General features: G+C 34.1%; 1 protein-coding gene across 1 annotated transcript; it reads left to right on the forward strand.

Moving 5' to 3' along the window:
- The first annotated feature begins 18,786 nt into the window (after nt 1–18,786).
- Nucleotides 18,787–21,737, forward strand: LOC149373595 (uncharacterized). The gene is made up of 5 exons (XM_089596922.1): nt 18,787–19,466; nt 19,513–19,645; nt 19,693–19,983; nt 20,067–21,329; nt 21,402–21,737. The coding sequence occupies exons 1-5, from the start codon at nt 18,787–18,789 to the stop codon at nt 21,735–21,737; spliced, it is 2,703 nt and encodes a 900-aa protein (XP_089453048.1).
- The last annotated feature ends 370 nt before the right edge of the window (nt 21,738–22,107 follow it).

A 22,107-nucleotide genomic window follows, 5' to 3' on the forward strand; every position in this document is an offset into this window, starting at 1 on the left:
CAATATAACAAGAACAAGAATTATTGCACATCATTGATTTTTTGCTTTACAATAACACGAGTATCAAATTAAAATTAATTATTGTTTCAGCCATGTACAAGATAGACAGTGCCTAATCTCGAAGCGTTACCATCTAAATTGTGTCCTTAGATGAATATTACATGAAATGTAATAGGCCTTAAGTGGTTTATACTATCAGCCCTGAACACGCGCAGTTTATTTAATGCGTGAGCTGTAGGTACATATTAACACACGAACGTTCGTAAATGTGGGTGAACATACAGTTTAACGGCTAATTACGGAAAACACCTCAGTAGTTACGTAGTACGCTTTACGCACGCTATATAACCACACCCTTGGCATAACCAACATAAGCGTATTTACACACAGAAAAGCCATAGCTAAAATCTTGAGTGGTACCTTAGTACCTGTAAGTGTGACGACATATTTAAAGTGCAGATTTCTTAAAAGAGTGTTTCCTCGATTTTGAAATGCCCTAGATGAAAACAACCAAAATGTAAAAATCATGCTGTGACACAAGCACAAACTGAACCTAGTTAAAATGTAAGTAAGTAACTTCTCATTCAGTAAAAAATTTTAAGGTTATAATTATACCAGATCAATGTTTTGTGTTAATGTGTTGAATCACTTCCAGCAGATTCACGTCATATAACACTTGGTTTTTTATATTTACAATGAACAGAAAACATTCTTGTCAAATACACTCTTTAGATCTTAGCTTAAAATCGTACAAAACATTATATTAAATATCAAAAAATAAATAAAAAACGTATCGATAAGCACGAGTGCAAGTAAAATGGCAACACCGTGTCATAACGAGAGCAAAACACAAATTAGTTTGGATAAGTTGTGGCTTGAATAGTGTCTACCGAAAAACTATAGTTTTACAACCCTTTTTTTTATTGTAATAATAATGATAATAATAATAATAATGAGAAAAATAATAATAATTATAGTGGTAATAACAGTAATTATAATAATAACAATCACAATAATAATTATAATAGTTATAATATAATTAAGAATGATAATAATAATAATGATAATCATAATAATAAGAAATAATCGCATACATTGTTGAGAAAGCTCAAAATAGATAAAAATAAGACCCCATGACGAGTGAGACATTATTTGGGGTATGAAAATTTAGCCTTGAAAATGGAATAAAAAATACCTTGGAAAATGATTACAACCTAAAAGGCAGTCCATAGATAAGAAGTAAAAGTTGCCTACCTTGTCGATAAGGTCAAAATCAATTTTATTGATACGGTAAAAATTGTGCATGTACTCTTTTCCTAGTATACAAATATTCCAGATCAATCAATTATTGAAAATTAAATAAAACAGCTGCTAATCGATAGAGTAGGAAACTGAATGACCTAGTTCTGTTGAAAATTTTAATTTCATTTTATTAACTATTTTGTAGATAATTTTTCTAATAAAAGAAAATTTGTGTACATCCTTCAATTCATAAGGAATAAATTCAGCTCAATTCATTGATGTATCAAGAAGAAAACTGAAAAATCAGATCACATCTTTTCAGTCTGACATGTGGTGTTTCACTTTACACCTTAAATTCTTAGCAATCTTACCAAGTTTGAGCTGAATTTATTCTTTTAGGTGTTAAGATCGGACGTATACTTTTATTAGAATGAAGTTCTTTATGTCGCGTACTTGTGGGGCTGGAATTTTAAAACCGTCAGATATTTTGAAACGGAAGTGGTTTACCCGAAGTCTCTTCCTCTCAAGTTTCCCCCCTTACCCCGTCCCCCTCACCTACTGTTCTCTACACACTTTCCCTCCCCTCACTATACATGTATATCTGCCAACCGTGCCGTGTTACTCTTCTGCACACCTTTGCCCACCATTCCCCCTCACACTCCCAAGCAATTAATTCTTAAGCAAATTTTAATTTCATCTTCCCACAATAATTTTTATTTGACTTTGAATTTCTTTCTTTTACAATTCTTAAGAAAAAAAAAAAAAAAAAAAAAAACACTTTCCAATGAAGAGATTTCAACCCTCAACCTCCTGCATATGAGTCCAGTACCTTACCCACTCTGCTACGAGCGCTGCCAACTATAGAAACTCGGTTTCTTGTACTTATCGTGCGGTTGATAACTATAATATTCCATTTTTAATTTTTATATGCATTCACTGATAATACATTCAATTCATAATAAATTGTGTTTTATGAAATTAAATATGAAAAAAAAGAAATGAAACATTAAAAAATAAAATATGAAAAAAAATAACAATGAAATGAAATGAAATATAAACAAATAAAATGTATTATTAAAAAATAATAAAATGAAATATGAAAAAAAACGAGAAATGACAAGAACAAAACAAAGGAATGGAAAATATAAGAATAAATAGAAAAATAAACAAAGAAATAAAATAAAGGAAATACAAAAGAATGAAAATAAATAGAAAAATAAAAATAAAAAAAATAAAGGAAATTCAAAAGAATAAAAAAAAAGAAATGATATTAAATATGAAAAAAAGAAATGAAGTATAAAAAAAAAAAAAGAAAATTAAATGAAATAAAATTAAACAAGAAATGAAAACAAAAAACTAAATAAATGAATAAAATATAAAGGGAATTAAAACAACAAACCAGGGGGGATAAATGGGTCATGGGACCCACGGTAAGAACGAAGTTCTTTAAACATGACATGAGTCTAAAAACACAATTTCTCAGGTAACAAGGGGGTCGCCAGACCTGTAGGAAGAACGAAGCTCTATAAACGTTAGTACTGCATTCATGTAGTCACTAAACAAAAACTTGAAAAACGAATAAAAAAAAATTAAAAAAATAGTTCAGTACTCACGATGGTTGAACTTCGTGAGTACTGTATGTATGCACGACGTTCTCACGAAGTTCAACCATCATGAGTACTGAACTATTTTTTTTTTTTTTTATTCGTTTTTCAAGTTTTTGTTTAGTGAACTACATGATTGCAGTACTAACATTTATAGAGCTTCGTTCTTCGACCCCCTTGTTACTTGAGAAATTGTGTTTTTATACTCATGTCATGTTTAAAGAACTTTGTTCTTACCGTGGGTCCCATGACCCATTTATCCCCCCTGGTTTGTTTTGTAAATAAATTATCTAGTTATTCAATAAATAATGTTATAAAACTATACAATCAAAGTAACCTTATCAATAAGGTGGAAAAATTAAAGTATCTCCCAGACTGACATCATGGGTACCCCACTAAACCTTCGTTAGCGTCACTCCAAAATTCATACTTTTTTTGGTTACGAAAGGAAAGATACAAACGCGGTCAAAAACAACACTATAACGTTATTAAGAAACCTTTTATAAAATTGATCCAATTAAAAATAAAATTTTTGATCCATCAGCTTATTTGTAAGAAATACAATAACCAATAGCATCTGATTAATACATTTTATGTTACCACATAGAATATTCAGTTCTTACAGTAATGGTTTTTTAAAATGTATGAAGAACTTATTTTTGTAGGAAAGTTAACAAAGCTAAATTAGTATCCATTGACTTTTATAATATCAGCCACAATTGCGATCACTAAGCCACATGCAGATCTTGAACATCTTATAAACTGCAATAATATACTAACACTATTAATCAAACTTCCTTTAATATTAATACTCAAAATCTGAATCTTTGTTGCTGTTGTAATACACCTGATATAAAAGTTTAAGTTCCTTGTACAGCTATAACTCTATTACGTAATAGATGTCATCCAAAAAATAAAGGCATGTAGGCCATCCAAAAGCTAAAAATCCAGAATGGTATCATAAAGTTTTTCAAAAACAGATAACTGAAAAACAGTGGACAGTGAGTGCTTGAGTACCCAAGTATAAAGTTATACTTCTATAACATTATATGACAAATAATGTTATTATTGTGATAAATATACGTTCTGAGTAATGATATTGTGTACGAAGTTGGTGCAATTACCAATGGAATGAATATTATAAAAAAAAAAATTTGTTTAATTCATGTAAAATCTGATTAAATGGGAGATTATTATGTAAATAACAATTAATTTATTGTTAAAATAAGAAATTGAAGATGTATCAATACATATTTTTTCATGCCTATAAGACCTTCTCTGATAAAATAAACTAATTTGTAAGTTTTCGAAAAAAATATTTTCCAAAAAAAAAATTAGCTTATTAGGTAAAATAATGATTTATTTATGTAATTAATGATAAAACCAGAAAAATTAATACACAATCATTAAAAAATGAAAGTACAAATACGTTACAAACCACACCAAACAAAAAGTAATCAAGTGGGTAAAAGTCCATTGCCCAGAGACAAACAAATACGATTTAGCCTTATGTTTTCCTGTAGATACCAAATTCGTCATTGCCCTACAGAAATTCCTTAAAAAAATAAGAAAAATAGTTGTGTCCAAACTTATAGGGAGCTTCATTCATTTATTTAACAATTCATACAAAAAATGCGAATTTTTTCTGTTCATTTGTTGTTTCCATCTCTGCTTTTATTGTGCTTAGAGAAATTTTTGTACCATTAAACCCTACGTCATCCAATTTCCTATATAAAAATTAATTACTCGTTCACAGAGTAACATCCCGAGTTAATAACGACAAATCATATTATAAGTAAAATCGCAATTCATCTGTCAAATTCATACAAGACGTATTGTATATGTACCCAAGCTCATATGACAAGTAAAGCTCATACGTCACTTCTATGCGCGTGTGTGTATTAGCTCAAAGCTTAGTATTTTATAATTAGCTAACATATACTACGACCAGTCTCGTTGTAAGAATGCATGTATGTATTGAAATTGTACGTCACATGTATAAATGCATTAGTTGTATTGTATGTATAAATAAATAGTTTACTTGCTCATTGATTGTAAATTTTTGAATAATGTTTACCAATTTCGACAATGTAGTTAACATATTTTCATATTATATTCAAAATTGATTGTAAAATCTCCAAAAGGATTAATTGCAAAATTTGTAAACTTATTCATAACACTTCAACTTGTATTTGGCGCTTCTTTTATTGCTGATGTGATCTTTCATCATCACTGATCAAAGAAACTCAATCAAAATTGTCAAATAAATACGATTGGTACTATTGTATTCTTATTTCCTGAAACATAAAATCATAAAATGGAAGACATCACCGTGCAATCCTACTGTTTTGTTGTCAACGCAGTTTGCAAGAACATCGCTCACTCGTTGACCTAACTCAACTAAAGGCCTCTTTCTCCCACTCTAAATTTATAAAAATGCACCATCTAGAGGAACAGTGAATAAAGGGTACTTGGATACCTCAGTAAAAAGTTATACTTCTACAAAATTATATGGCAAATAATATAATTATAAATGTAAATTTACCTTCTATATAACGATATTGTGTACAGCGGTGGTGCAATTATCGTTGAAAAGAGTATACCTACGTTATGTGGGTGAGCTTTCAATAAATATTTTCATACTTAATAAGTTCACGATTATTAACAATATACAACGATACCATAAAATAGACATAATATATAGGCTGGCCAGTACAGTACTGTCGCTTTCATCGATTCTTTCAGTAATTTAGGAACAACTTCCTACTGCTGTTACGTCTGAACTTCTATAAGTGAAGAGTAGAGCTCGCAGATTCGTTCTACAAACAAAAAAATTTAATTTTTGTTTGTCAGGAGCCAGCTGTCGGCCCAAAGGCCTTATTTGATTTTACTTACAGTATACTTTTCTTTTAAATCGTTGACTCGGCGTTGTGGTATTAGGTTTCACCAAGCGATATGTATGGAGTGGTGTACGGCGAGCTGGCGTTGACCTACTGTTTGAGTTTATGTCTCATGTCATAGGGTAGTAGCATATCTTATTCATCTTTTTATCTCACATCCTGGTAAAGATCTATGTCATCCGTTGTCTATTTAATTTTTTCTCGATATTCAATTTATTCATGAAGGTAAGGATTATGTGTCAATTTATTATTATAATATTTTATCTTGAAATGTTTCATATAATTAAGTAATTGGAATGTATTTGAATTAAGAAAATTAATTTGATCAACAACGAAGTTATGTCTTATCTGATAATTAAATAAATTTAGAATAGTCAGAAATAGTTGAATTTACAAATAGTATAAATAATAAAGTTTCTGATTCCCATCTACAATGTTTATACAATTCATAGTTTCCTTAACTTAACTTACTTCTATGATCGATGATTAGCCACTGCTTAGGTACACGCAGTCGCAAGATCTTACAAGGTTGACCACCACGGTGTTCCTAATCCTACACTAGAGCACTCATGGCGATGACAATAATTAGGCTTCTGCTTTCAACGTCGCAACGCCAGTCAATGGTCCTTTCTTTCCTGTTCCTCCTTGATTCATTTTTTATACGAGTTAACAGTAGCCTGGTTTGCTCGAGCTTTTCTCATACAGCTTTGTTACCTAACTAAGTCTCACATTTGCTCAAAATGCACGCTTTTAACACGTAGCTTAATCACCGAACTAAGTCTTACATCCACTTAAAAGACGCAATAGAACTTGCTCCCCAACCTTTATTGTTACTTTTAAGCACTTGATGAAAGAGAATAGGTGAACATTGTCATGTGCGAAGAGTTCTTATACTCTTGCGTTTAAGAGGACGCATCAATTGGGGATCCAAACGACCAATCAGAGCTTAACCTAATTACTTTTGATTGACACGAGCACAGTCATGTTGCAATAATTACGCAGTAGTTAAGCGCTTAAACTGCTGATCACTTAGATTTTATATTAAGCACAAGTTGTTGTTGAAATTGTGTATGATATTTCTTGTGGACGTACGCAGTAAATAATATTAAAATTTTTGATAATTCGCATTTTTGGATGTACCACTGCAAATTGATGTCGTAACATATGCACTTTATAGGATTGTTGGAGGTTGCATGCGTAGTTCGAGTTTTGCGATGGTAGCTTGTTTTAAGAGAAGTAAGTTTTATGTCACCCGATTGCAGAAACAGGTGTGTCACTTGATGTTTTGAGATCGCTGATTGGCTTTTTTTAATTTAAAAACAGAACTCTGTCTTTTAAAGTAATAAATATTAAGTATATGACGTGGTATGTCACACCATCCTGGAATATAGCTTTCTTTAATAGGGTAGTAGTACATGCCAGTAAATGTCCCCTCAAGACCTTTATTACATATAGGTTTTTTGACAAATATTATTTAAAAGACAAACTTATGTTGAAATAGCATAAAAAATACCCACAAAATTGCAGCCTGTTTGACTGTTCGATTATTTTATAAATGTTACATTTAAAAAATTCATGTTTAATTGGTAATCTTATAAAAAAATAACGTTAAATGGCATTTATTTGATTTGATGTGATCTTACAATTTTTGGGTCTAAAAGATTACTTTTAGATAAACCTATCGAATTTTCAAATAGACCCACAAGTTAACTTTTAAATAAATTTAGGAAGAGGAGATGAAGTGTGCGTGAAATTATTCATGTAAGTACATCCACATAAGAGAAACAATTGCTAGCTTTACTGCACACATTATCGTTCCTCTCACTTCTCTGAATTTTTCCCCGGTAACTATGTAAAAAACGTCGTTAAGTCAAAAAATTACTATAATTACGAATGGAAAAATTGTAAAAAAATGAAACGCAACAAAAATCAATTGTTGTATTTGTACAGTACAAAAAACTTTTTCTTAATTTTTGAAGATTTTGAAAAAATATTAGAAATTGTTTTAAGAATTATGTGTTTATTTCAAAGTCACAAATTCATGATAAGTGAATAAATGTCTATTATTACATAATATTAAAACTGCTCAGCTCATTTATACTAATTTTAAAATTCTCAAAAAATATATTTTATTAAATGAATTATTTATTCATTTAATGTATAACCAAACCAAATGACTTAATACACAGTAAACAAAAATTAACATTAATAATAAGCAACGATTTTTTTTAGAACTGGTTGAAAGAAAAAAAAAAGAATTTATAAAATTCCAAATGTGTGGCGTGGTGATGTCATGTGGCGTCATGTGTTGTAGAGGAAACTGGAAGTACGTCATGGGGGGCGAGGCGAAGAGAAAGAATGAGGCCAAACTCACTTTCGTCACATTTTTCCTCGAGGTCAAAATCTGAAATAGTTGATTTACCTTCGCGCATAATGAGCCTATAAAAGTATAACTTTAGAAAATTTCTATTTTTACGTATGTCACTTGTCCTCTACTTTCGACTCCCGTCACTCGCGACTACTTTGTACACGTAAGGCGTAACGTGTTCGCTGAGGCAATTTGGGTGAATTACGAGGACAATAGTAGTATTGGACTACGCGAAAGAGTGAAGTAAAACGAAGGAGGCCCGCTGAAAGTGCTTTTGGTGACAGCAGGGAAAGCAAAAATCGCAACATTTAACTAGATATAAACTCATTCATGTGGTTTAAGGAACCATTGAAAAATACAGCGCAACGTATTAGGGAACTCTGAAGCAGCAGTAACAATTACCAGTGATATATGTAAGTTGTTTATCAATAATTAAAATTATCACCAAATCTTGTTAATGTGACCCGAGTAAAGTGCATATAAAAGAATTAATTACTTTGGATTGTTTGAATGAAGGAATAAATGAATTTAGATTATCCTCATTATTTGGATAAAGATTTTTACTATTGTAATAAGAATAAATAAAGCTCACGAGCTGAATCCTAAGAGACCCACTAATGACACTAAAATACAATGGTTAAGATCTTACACTTTACAAGTCTGTTCATAACAAATTGGCATCCCTTGCGTGTTCTTGAAATCTTAGTTTTGTTGGAAAAAAAAAATCCAATTAAATAAACTATAGATGAGCAAATAAGAAAAAAATTTTTTTTTAAATAAATAAAAATTTTCTACAATAGTGAAAAAAAGTCGTTAGGAGATGACTTTATTACACAACTGTTTTTTAATGTTTCACAAGAATTAAATGTGATTAAATAATTAATGTGCATGAATTAAGCATCTCAAAAAATATTCTTCTATGATGGATACTCGACTCCCTTAAAAACTTTTCACAAGACGTAGAAAATGGAAGAAATTTAATAACAGCTGCTCAAGAACCTATGTACATTCGCACACTTTTTTCTAGACATAAAGGCAAAACTCGAGAAAGTTTAAAAGATTCTTCTTTTGCATTAATTGATCAGTTAAAAAAATATCTAAAACCAGAACTTCGCTAATTTAATCGTATTATGAATAAATAGCAGGATTTTAAAATACTACAATGAAACGAAACGTAACAGTTCGAAATTTTGATCATAGAACAGCTTCTCTCACAGAATCTACTTTAACAGCCCTATTAACTGAACTAAATAATGACAAACTCAAGACAACACAAATACCGAACTTGAAAAATTAGCATTACAAACGTTTTTTTAACGGTTTACTGGACTCGTGGAAATAAAGTATATTACTTTTGAGACCCAAAGATATTCACGAAGCTTTAAAAGCTTTCCCACCCGTATACAATCAGGCCAATTACGTCCACAAGGTCGTACCCACGACCTGTACTTCTACGACTCCTGAATCTTCAGTACCAAACGTTATCGAAATTTCTGTTTCTAGCCATTCTCAGTTCGACCACCATAAAAAAAACGTCAGTTTTAATGACCCATTGATCCACAATACAAAATTTTTTTCCGCTTAACTACGATGAAAGTGATGTCAAGATGACTCAACCAAATTTTGACAAGTATGGTCGAAAAATTGTACATCCTGCACTTAGTTATGCACCTCAATGTCGATCGAGCACTCCGCCACTAAGCCGTACACTACCACCACCCTGGAGAAATCAACTGAACCCCTACTACTACTCTCCAAATTTTCAAGAATTACCATATTTTCAACTACCATCTTTTTATCCACATTACTATCCACAAATGTATTATCCTTATCCTCATACTCAAGGCTATCCTTACCATAAGAAATCTCCATTTAATAACTACAACCAAAGACAGTATTGAAATTTAATCAAGAACGATACCGAGACACTCGCCCTGACTCTGCAAAAAACGAGAACGAGACTCACTGTTTGGACGTGACTGCGAGTTTAAACCTGATCACGCCTCTGAAATCAATAATGACAATAAAATCTATAAAGCCTTTTGAGTAAGAACAATAGGAAATTTGCCGGCAGTTAAGTTACGTTGCGAAACTTTGTGGAAAGATTCAGAAATTTTTATATTAGATTCAGGCGCAGAAGTGATTGTCATTAGTTAAAACGTATTAAAGAATGGTACAGAAATTAATTGTGATAATATAACTGAATTAGAAGACATAGCTCCATACCGAATATTCACTCTAGGTGCTGTTACGGTAGATTAATTTGATACAGATCACGAATTTTACGTTATGAGTCCAGAATGGCCAATAAATAATGTATGTGTTTTAGAAGATCCGTTTTTTACGCAAGAACCGATTACGGAATAAATGCATTAATAGTAGGAAGCAGACAAATTAAATCTATACCTTTTTTTCATCGAAATAATAAAATTAAGTCTATAAAATTGATTTAAAAAACAAGAAAAACCCTTCAGACTGAAAACTAAGTGAAATTTCGAATCAACTTTTGAAAAATTAGTTTTTCCATTTCACGATGAAGATAAAATACCCACACCCCCACGCGATACTATCTCTTATCACTCTCAAGAATTTAAAGTAAATAATAACATAAGTTACAATTTACCAGCCAGAACAAAAATAGCTATTAAATTACCGACCAAAAATAAGATCACTGGCCATGTTTATATTTTGTACAATTACTACAGTACGCGAAGTGTATACAGGCGAGGTAAGACGAGGTACAATAGCTATAAACACAAAAAATGAGCCTGTACAAAAATAGTCTCTGACTTCGAAGGAACCGATTTAAACGACATTAATCCGGAAGTACGAGCCCCGTTAGATGGCGCTGATCTCAAAGTTATAATAAGACCACGTGATACAGAGTGACAAGTACAAAGCTTCTTGAAAATTTAGGTTGATTAATATTATATTATTGTTAATGCTTATCAAAATTTCGTGTCCTACAATGAAAATATTAAAGTAAATTAGAAATGTTATTGGTGGAGTAAAGCCTTTTGACAAAGGGAACATAATTGTAAATTTAAATCATGTTTTACTGTATGGTTTTTATATAATATAAGTTTTGTTTATTTTGAAAACAGTACGCTGTAGTAGTAGTATGTACACTGGTATTAGTGTAACACTACTGTCGTCTGCTTTATTTGGTTTAAATTTGAGACCAGCATCAGTGACATCTAATGGGACTCGTTCTTCCGGATAATTGTATCGAATTTGTCATGTATAAGCTGAAAAGACCTTATCACTTAAAAAATAGTCTATCAGAAATAAGAAAAATCGTAGAAAATCATGCTTACTTATTTTACATTTTAGGCGACCAGGCTCCTCGTACCTCTATTATGACACATAAAATATCTACAACTGACGACCGTCTTGAATATGTCAAACAATATTGCTACCTCTTATCGTCACAGCAAGAAATTAAGACTCAAGTAGAAAAATTACTAGTAGACGGTACAACCATAAAACAAGAGACCCTTACAATAGTCCTCTCTGAATAGAACCCAAGAAACAAAGACCTGAAGGAACCAAAAGTTATAGATTAGTAATAGATTACCGTAAACTATACGAAAAAACCATCCTTTTTGCTTATCCACTACCAAACATTACGGAGATATTAGAGCAATCTGAAGGGTCAAACAAATTTTCCATTTTTGATTTAGTTAGTGGATTCCATCAAATAGAACTTGACCCTGCAGGCAGACATAAAACTGCTTTTAGCACACCTAATGGTCATTATGAATATGTTAGAATGACATTTGGACTATGCAGTACATCTGGAACATTTTAACGATTAATAGACGTAATTTTGTCAGGACTGCAAGGTATTAAGTTATTTATGCTTTTTTATGACATAGTTGTATGTTGAAAAACTTTAAAAGATCATGTGAAAAAAATTACTCATTTATTTAAAAAACTTTCAAAACCAAAATAAAAATTACAACTTGAAAAAATGTGAATTGTTAATGGCCGGAGTAATTAACTTAGAACATAGATAAGTATCTACGGAGTCAAACCAGATTCGAAAAATTAGAAACTGTTGAAAAATATCTTAAACCAAAGAAAAAAAAAGAATGTTAAGCAATTCTAATTAGCAAACTATAACCGTTTTGTCAAACATTTTGACGGAAATTGCAGTCTTTAACGTCCTTGTTAAAAAGAAGAAAGAAATTTGAGTGTAGAGATACTGAGCAAAGAAGCTTTGAAAAGTGAAGGAGAATATCATGCAAAGCACCTGTGTTAGCTTGGGTTAATTTAACTAAGTAGTTTGTATTAACAACGTACTAAGCCAGGGAGAAATAGAAAAAGACTGCCCAATCGCATGTATGTCAAAAACTCTAAATAAAGCTAAAATAAATTATCCTACCACGGAAAAACAACGTTTAGCAGTAGTTGTAGCAGTCCAATATTTTTAACATGACTTTTCTAATTTTTTTTTAATTTTAATTTTTTTTTTTATACTGGGTTACCACGACAGCCTACTTGGCCTAGTTGCGGGGGCCACCCACTCACCACCTATGTGTGGGGGTGTATTGCCACACCCATCTCTAAACCTTTTTCCTCGCATCCTACCTGAATCCATGGGCGCAGTGTAAGTTTCTCCGGTGGAACACCTTGTAGTTAAGCTGACACTCTCTGCACCGATGGTGCATCGGATCCACTCACCACTGTGTAGCCTTTCCTCGGAGAAGACTCCATTATTCCAGGGCGTCCACTCCTTGCCGGTTAAGCTGGCGCTCTCTGCCGAAGCATCGGATCCAGGCTAATTAGCATCCCCGGAGAAGCCCCGTGTTTTAGGGGCCACTCCTCGCCGGTAAGGCCAGCGATCCCTGCACGACGCCTGGCATCGGGTCCGCTAATCCCTACCTATAGCCCTAACACTGTTTCGCATTAACCCAGGCCTGGAGACCTGTGGGGCAAGGAAAAAACTCTGGAATTACTCTGAAGTAAAATTCCACGGAAAAACCCGCCCCGAAACAGCCGGGGTTACATAGGAACTTTTCCCGATGAAAACAGTTTTTGAAAAAATCTGCATTCACCGGAAATCGAACCCACGACCCCTTGAACTGTGTTGTATCGATAACAAGCACGCTTACCACTGAGCCAACGCCGCTCGTCTATTTTTGACATTACTTGTATCGCAGAAAATTTACGGTTTACGGAGATTATGTACCACAATCTTAAATTAAGTCTATCAAAGATCTTATGAGTAGACTAAATAGATGGAAAGCAAGACTTCGAGGCTATGACTATAATAATAAATACAAATCTGGTAGACTTAATTCTAACGCAGATGCCTTATCAAGAAATCCAAGAGAATTGAATTAAGACCAAAGTGATAAAGATAATTCTTCGGACAAAAAAATATCATTCAAAGCTCGTTTGTTACCTATAAAACCTAAACAAAATTTAACTTCAACAGCTTGTAAAGTATGTCAAAAACCAATGAATCTCATTCCGATACGATTGAAAGCATACAGTCTGCACCTAGAGTAAGAAAAAATAAACCTAGAAGGGAAACAATCTCAGAAGGGGGGTGTTACATCCTGACTTGATACAGACGAATCATATGTTAAGTAAAAATGCAATTCATCCGTCGAATTCATACAAGACGTATTGTATATATACACAAGTTTATATGACAAGTGAAGCTTATACGTCACTTATATGCGTGTGTGTATATTAGCTTTAAGGTGAATATTTCATAATATGCCAACATATAATACGACCAGCCTTGTTGTAAGAATGCATGTATGTATTGAAGTTGTACGTTATGTGTATGAATTCATTAATTTGTATTGTATGAATAAATCAATAGATTACTTGCGAATTAATTGTCTATATTTAATAATGTATGCCAATTTAAAAATGGTCATTAACAAATTTTTTTATTACAATCAAAATTGATTGTGAAGTCCCCAAAAGAACTAACTATGACATTTGTAAACTTATTCGTCACACTTTAAATTGTATTTGACACTTCTCTTATTGCTGATGCGACCTTTCATCATCATTGATCCAAAAAACTCAATCGCACTTGTCTGAAAAATACAATTGGTACTGTTGTATTGTTATTTTCTATTACATTAAATCTTAACATGAAAATATAATCGTGCAAGCCTACTGATTTGACATCAACGCAGTCTGTAAAAACATTGTTCATTGGCTTACCTAATTTAACCAAAGGCCTCTTTTACCCGCTCTGATTCTATAAAAACGCACTATCAAGAGAAAAAATCGCTACTTTTACGTATGTCACTTGTCCTCTAAAGTTTTATTCTACTTTCGACTCCCGTTACTCGCGAGTACTTTGTACACGTAAGGCGTAACGTGTTGGCTGAGGCAACTCGGGTGAATTACGAGAATAACAGTAGTATTGGACTACGCAAAGGAGTGAAGTATAACAAAGGAGGCCTGCTGAAAGTGCTTTTGGTGACAGCAGAGAAAGCAAAAATCGTAACATTTTACTAGATACAAACTCATCCATGTAGTTTAAGGAACCATTGAAAAATACTGCGCAACGTATTAGGGAACTCTGAAGCAGCAGTAACAATTACCAGTGATATATGTAAGTTGTTTATCAATAATTAAAATTATCACTAAATCTTGTTAATGTGACCTGAGCGAAGTGTATTTAAAAGAATTATTTATTTTGAATTGTTTGAATAAAGGCATACATGAATTAAGATTATCCTCATTATTTGGATGAAGATTTTTACTATTGTAATAAAAGAGACCCACGAATGACACTAAAATAAAATGGTTAGTAGTTAAAATAAAAGACCTTACTCTAAGTAAGTGCGGGCATAACAACGACAAGAAAGTGCCAAAAAAATGATTTATACCAAAAACTTCTGATCAACGTTAAAAAAAATTTTTTTGTCAATTCGAACATATTCGTGACAAAATACAGTTATTTAGTTGCGTAACAAATAGCTTTTTGTAAAATTGCAAAATAATTGTTTGTTTTTGTTCATTAATTCTTAAAGTGACAGTAGAAGTGTTCTTACAGACTTTACGGTAAGCTTATTGACATCTTGCTTTGGTAAAAACATTGTTTTCAATGTTAGTAATTATAACAAACAAAAAAATTGATTTTTTAGAATTCTTACGTTGTACCACTAAAATTTTTATTTAGAAACTGAAACAATTGCTTTGCAAACGTCTCAATTAATTTTACATATTTTCTTTTCCTACAAATGTTATTGCATTTGTTGCAAAAAAACACGAATGGAAAAAAAAAGAATGTTCTAGGTAACTTTGAAGCTAAGCAACAAGAAATTGGCTTTTTTGCAATAACGGACTGATAATTAAATTTTGTATTGTAAAAAAATTTTCGTAAAGTTTTTAGTATTTCTGGATTACACTGCCAGAGTACTTTATGTATTTCATTGTAAAGGAAGCTAAAAATAATCAAGAAAGCCGCATTGCAACAGCCGAAGTGACTTAGCGTTCCAATCTGTATCCCTGTATTGCGGCTAGATGGTCGACTAATAGCAGTGCACATAGGGCAAAAAACGGCGTGTATCAAGTATACCTTACCAAGTATATCTTTATTATATTACAGGAAAATGATTGATACACTGTTAATAAAGATATTTATTCTTCTAATGCACCTTCATTACTATTCAAAAGAGCCCCAAATAGTGTAACTTGCAGAGAAATGTGTAAATACTGTTAAAAAAATAAGCTCTAATATCAGAATCGACGCAAAAACTAATACCGATTTAACTTAAAAGTTTGTAAGCAGACGATAGTTGTTACGAAAGTAGATCATAAAAAGCGAAACCTTAAAGTATCAAAGAAAGCTAATATTTAATGAATACGAGAATGTGAATGAACACATATGTCTGATGACAATCACTTTTTGTATTTAATTTGCAGATAAATGCAATGACATTTGTTGGCAAAAAAAGTATGTAAAATTGAGTGAGATATTTGCAATTATTTAATTTACAAAAAAATTTCTGGTAGTACACAAAAATATTTTAAATTAAATTCACAAAATAAAGTTTTTTTGATTTGTTATCATTACTAACATTCAAAACAGTGTCGAAGCGAAATATTGAAAACCAACCGTAAAGTTTGAAATAACTTTTTAAAGTCTTACTTTAAAAAGTTTATTAACAAAAAACTAATAATCTGACGATTATTTTGCAATTTGACAAATATTTATTTTTTATTCAAATTTATATTTATATTTTTTTACCGTTCTGGTCAAATTAACATGACAACTTTTTTTATGTCGATCAAAAGTTTTTTGGTACAAAAATTTTTTTCCACATTATCTTGCCGTTAACTTGTTATTAATAACAAGTGGTGGCGTCACGTTATATGCTGTAGAGAAGACCGGAGTGGGGCGGCATGGCATGGGTAGCAGGGCGAAGGAGGAGTAACATGCAAAATCTTCTTCCATCACTCATTTTCTGAACGTTACAAGTCTGAAATTAGTAATTGCGCATATCGCGCATATAGTGCCTATAGAAGTGTTACTTCAAAAAATAAAGATAGCAAGAAAGCCCATCTTACAAAATTAATATGTTACTGACAAAATAAAAGATTGTAAAAAGATACTTTTACTAACAATATGTACTTTTATTTTCTTGACAACATTAACTAATATATTTAGTATGTTTATTACAGTCAGAGGGGAAATGTCAAAAATGCAGTGAGTGAGGAGGGAGCATGCAGCAGTGCCAGCAACTGTTTTTTATGCATTATAATACCTGTATGTATGTAGCTGACACTGTTTTTTAAATTTCATTTCAAAAATAACTTGTTAATTCCTCTGAAAACTCAATGTATTATAAGTTTTATGGTGTTGCGTCATGCAATAAAGAACTTAGACTAATTCTACCAACTTTTTTTTCATAAATTTAATTTTTGTGTGACTTCGGAAACTACTAGCTCAGTTGTTCATAGAATTAAATCAATCAAACTCTAATCCTCCACTTGACTATTGAAGGATAAATAATTATTCTTGTATGTGTGTGTATGCGCGCACACGCACAAGCACGCACAATTATGTTGCACCAATACATGCCCACGCATTTTTTGCATGCCAAGCAAGATCAACCTTTATGTAAATTTATTGTTGCTACCTCTATTATTAAGCATGGAATGTATTAAAAAGAGAATTACACGGAATAGGAGGAAAAGAAAGGGCATTGTTGTGTCCTTGATCGCTAGCTGAAACTCATATGTGTGGCGTGCTGACGTGCTAGTGATCTATTCATAGACAAACATGACTTACACTTTTACTGATTTGTATTATTATAGTACTGGAAAAATTGACCTAAAGAGTTGAAAAATTATCATTTATTTTTAATCGTATGCCACTTATAAATCCATTACTACTTGCTCATATATACATAAAATTATGTTCGTCTGTAACTAGATCGCTGAAACGCTACTTATGATAAGTTTTAGCTAGTAATCAAGAATAAATTTGTGATTTCCTTCCATTTTTCCCTATATCTAAGTTTTTTTTTTTAAATGCATTTCGTGCTCTATAATAAAGTCACAAAGCATAAATTTTAACAGAGCTTGAACTTTCTTGGTATGGAAAAAGTGTGTATGCATGTGTCAGCAATTTAATTGTCGAATAAGGAGTTGGAGTTTGATTTATGTTTGTTCTTATTCTGTTTCTTTAATTAGTTATATTTTAATTACTTAGATCTTCAAAAACTTGGGTAGAAATACTCGTTGAAATATGCCATGCTTAGTACCACTGGAAGAAAAGTTGTAGTTGGAAAATCTGAAAGATTGACGGGTTTTATACAAAATAACGTATGAAGACGAGAAAAAAAAATTTGTGCAGGTGATTGTAAGTGATGTGTGGGGATGTTATACAAAAAGTTACGTCTCATGATTTCTTTGGTTAATTTTGATAAGTAAAGGTTAATTTTTTGTTTTAAAATTCTAATTACCGAAGAGAAAAATTTTTTATCAATTTTTTGAAGACAGCTATATTTTGATATTTTATTCATCTTTCTTACAGCATATTTAAAGGAAAAATATCCAACATATTGGTAACTGCTGTACAATGTAACGTATGAAGACAGAAAATAATGTGTTTAAGTACATATTGGATTATGGCTAAATATTTTAACATGTCCTTATTGTGACAGATTAGCCAGGAATTACAGCTATTGTGTATTATTATTTTTATTTCTTACTAATCAGGATGAGAAGTGGTATTGGCCTTGAGAAAAATTCCGAAATTTCGCCCCCACTGGGCACTTTAAGAACGATTGGCTGTAATTAGAAAATAACAGTACTATAAATTGATTTCCATATTGTTGTGTATTATGTTTGTTCAACTTATATTTTATATATATTCTGCGAGATAGCGCTCTCACTACTATTTGCTTTTTCGAGATTACCTAGCCTTACGTTAGTTCTACTGAGAGATTCAAGCCGCTACTACACGGCACTCATTACGCTTACTCTCTCTCATTTGCTACTCTTCCTAATCCACTTTTGACTCTTTGTACAATGTAAATGATAAAGGACCTAAATTTATTCTACAAGTGTGTTTGCCTAATTTACTTGCCCCATACACAATAAATTGGTGTCAGAAGTTCGAGTGATACATTCCGCAAGGAGAGGAAAGAGGTAGTATACAAAGAAACGAGCGAGAGTGATCAAGATGGCCATCATTACGCCAGAGGTGCAAGAAGCGATCGCACAAGCATTAGCAAGTGCTTTAAGAGCTGCAGTGCCAGCCTTTTCGGCTGCTGCCACCTCGGGGCAAGAGCGAGATACAAGCTCACGGCCACTGCCATTTTCTTTCGAACCGTTCCGTGCATCAGACAGCACGTTGGTGTCGGATTATTTCACGCGTTTTCGATGGGCTTTAGACTTGAGTAAAGTGCCGGAGAATCTGCATGCAAACTACGCACAAGTGCACATGGGGACAGAGCTGAACGATGCTCTGAAATCATTGGTTGTCCCGAAGACCCCCGAGGAGTGCACATTCGCCGAAATTACAACGGCACTGACAAAACACTTCGACCACGAGAAAAATAAATACGCCGAGAGTGTAAAGTTTCGTCGCATTATTCAGCGTAAAAACGAAACAGTGACTAGCTTTGCTCTTCGTTTGCGGCAGAGAGCGTCGTATTGCGATAACGGCGAGTTTCTCGATCGTATGCTGATCGAGCAACTGATGCATGGCTTAGCATTTCGTGACATGTGTGACGAGTTTATCGCAAAGAAACCTAGAACGTTCAAAGACGCATACGAGATAACTCATGCTCTAGAATCGACACGCCTTACGGTCAAAGAGGTAAAGTCGCGAGATGCACAGATCGAACAAGCCAACTCCCTGCTTGCATTGACATAGAAGCAAAAGCATAACAAGAAAACAAACAAGAAAAAAAGTTCCAAGGAAGCGGGACAAGGTGCACAAAATTCGCAGGAAAAAGGCGCGCAACAAATATGCTGTGGCTGTGGCGCTCAGCACCAACGCTCTGAGGGCCCGTTTCGAGAAGCTGTATGCCATGCATGTAAAAAGAAAGGCCATATATCAAAAATATGCAAATCAAAACAAAAGTCTACGATACATCAAGTTACGAAGGAAGTAGACACACCGATGCAGGTGGATAGATTAATTCATCTAAATTCGGTAAACGAAGTCCACACACTGAGTCCAAGCGAAAGAAAAATGCTTCCTGTCAAATTAAACGGGTCGATTGTCGACATGCAGCTTGACACTGGCGCACCGTGTGGCCTGATCGGCAGCAATAACATGCGAGCAATCGGGCAAGGGTTTTCGCTCAAGCCAACAAACAGGCAGTTCGCCAGTTACTCGCAATATTCCCTCAAGTGCATGGGCTATGCTACAGTGAGTGTGACACTGGGTAACACGACGAAGTAGCTGGATCTTTACGTCATTGAAGGAAATTATGCTCTTTGTTCGGGCGTGAGTGGTTAGTGCAGTTCACTCACGAGATCCAGTGGAAGGAGATTTTCGCTCCACGCCAGATACATAACCTCATCACTACAACGCCGGAGTTATCCAAGGAGCAGACAGCGTGGTTGGAAGATCTGCTGCATAAGCACGATAAAATTTTCAGCCTGTCTGCTGGTAAGTTGGTGGGCCCCCCAGTAACGATGCATCTAAAACCAGGAGCGACACCAGTTTTTGCAAGAGCCAGAGAAATTCCCTACGCTCTGAAAAATGCTGATGCAAAGGAAATTGACAAAAAAATTGCATCGGGACATTACATGCGCATCGATCACTCCGAGTGGGCCTCGACAACTCACGTAGTCATGAGAGAAAATGGTAAGATACGCATCACAGGCAACTGCAAGTCTACACTCAATCCAAGAATTGTTATTGATGAGCATCCTATTCCAAGACAGGACGATATTTTTAACAAGATGCATGGGGCAAAAGTATTCTGCCATTTAGACATTACAGACGTATATACTTACTTAACAGTAGATGAAAAATTTAGTGAGGCGTTAACACTGAACACGCCAACCCACGGTCTCATGCGTCCGGGCAGAGCAGTCTACGGCACAGCAAACATTGCAGCAATTTGGCAACGCAAAATTGAGTCACTCATCAAGGATATCCCAGGAGTGCTCAACTTTTTTGATGATCTCGTGCTTTCTGCTGATTCACTCGACAGTTTACTTCAAACTATGGATGTAGTGCTGACCAGGTTATACAAGAGTGGGCTCTGCTTGAACCGATCCAAGTGCACATTTGCTGCACCTGCCATTGAGTTTCTGGGTCACAAAATTGATGCGCGTGGTATACATAAGTCAGATAAGCACATCCGTGCAATTTTGAATGCACCCGAGCCTACTACACCTCAAGATTTAGAGCTCTTCATTCGGAAGGCAACTTACTACAGCGCCTTTATACCTGATCTTGCTACAAGAGCTTGTCCACTCCGTGATATGCTCCTGAGAGAGCCATTTCAATGGACTTCTGATGCGAGGAAGGCTTACCTGGAACTAAAAAACATTTTGGTTTCTCCACAGGTTTTGATACCCTATGACCCAGCAGTGCCTCTGGTCCTAGCTACAGATGCGAGCAAAGTCGGACTTGGAGCTGTCTTATCGCACCGGCTCGATGATGGGACCGAGCGACCGATTGCATATGCTGCACGCACCATGACCACAACGGAGCACAAGTACCCCCAAATCGACAAGGAGGCCTTAGCCATCATTTGGGCGGTTTAAAATTTTTTTAGATATCTATATGCAAGGCATTTTCATCTCATTACTGATCACAAACCACTGACTCAGATTTTGCATCCAGAGAAATCTCTTCCAGTGTTGTGCATCAGCAGGATGGCAAATGACGCTGATTATCTGGCTCACTTTAATCATACGGTTGAGTTCAAACCAACAAAGTTGAATGCCAACGCTGATTTTTGTTCAAGATCACCTCCAGTTGCAACGGAAAATCACGTAAACTCAATCTCTGCTCAAGAGGAGGAAGAAATGGTGGAACTCGACGAATTTGACCACTTCATAGTAAACCAGCTTTCCCAACTTCCAGTGAGGGCTGAGCTGATTGCAAAGGAGACCAAAAAGGATAAGCACGTAGGAAAGATAGCACAGCTGCTAACGAGTGGTTAGGACCTTGGTCGCCACGGCTACAAGATGCCAGAGAGCAACTACACTCTCTCAGCCGATTGCCTGCTACTGGAACACAGAGTAGTTGTTCCACCTACTCTTCACCAAACTATCCTGGAAGACTTACATGCAGCCCACATTGAAATGGTGAAAATGAAGGGCTTGGCCAGGTCATTCATTTACTGGCCTGGCATTAACGCTGACATCAAGGGCATTGCTAAGGCATGTACCATATGTGCTGGATGTGTACATGCTCCAGCTGAATTCCGAGAGCACCACTGGGAATATCCCAAAGGTCCATGGGAACGTATACACATTGACTATGCTGGGCCTGTTGCTAATAAGATGCTGCTGATCATCGTGGACGCCTACA

Source organism: Copidosoma floridanum, unplaced genomic scaffold, assembly GCF_036245765.1.
Source record: "Copidosoma floridanum isolate Cflo_tuat_1 unplaced genomic scaffold, Cflo_Japanese_pri ptg000030l, whole genome shotgun sequence".
Classification (NCBI taxonomy): domain Eukaryota; kingdom Metazoa; phylum Arthropoda; class Insecta; order Hymenoptera; family Encyrtidae; genus Copidosoma; species Copidosoma floridanum.

Excerpts from the sequence above, each read along its gene's own strand:
- LOC149373595 (XM_089596922.1), top strand. The coding sequence starts at position 18,787 with ATGGCCATCATTACGCCAGAGGTGCAAGAAGCGATCGCACAAGCATTA. Across the intron at positions 19,984-20,066 it reads AGTGCATGGGCTATGCTACA|TGGTTAGTGCAGTTCACTCA; the intron begins GTGAGTGTGACA and ends TTCGGGCGTGAG. Across the intron at positions 21,330-21,401 it reads CCTTAGCCATCATTTGGGCG|ATTTTGCATCCAGAGAAATC; the intron begins GTTTAAAATTTT and ends CCACTGACTCAG.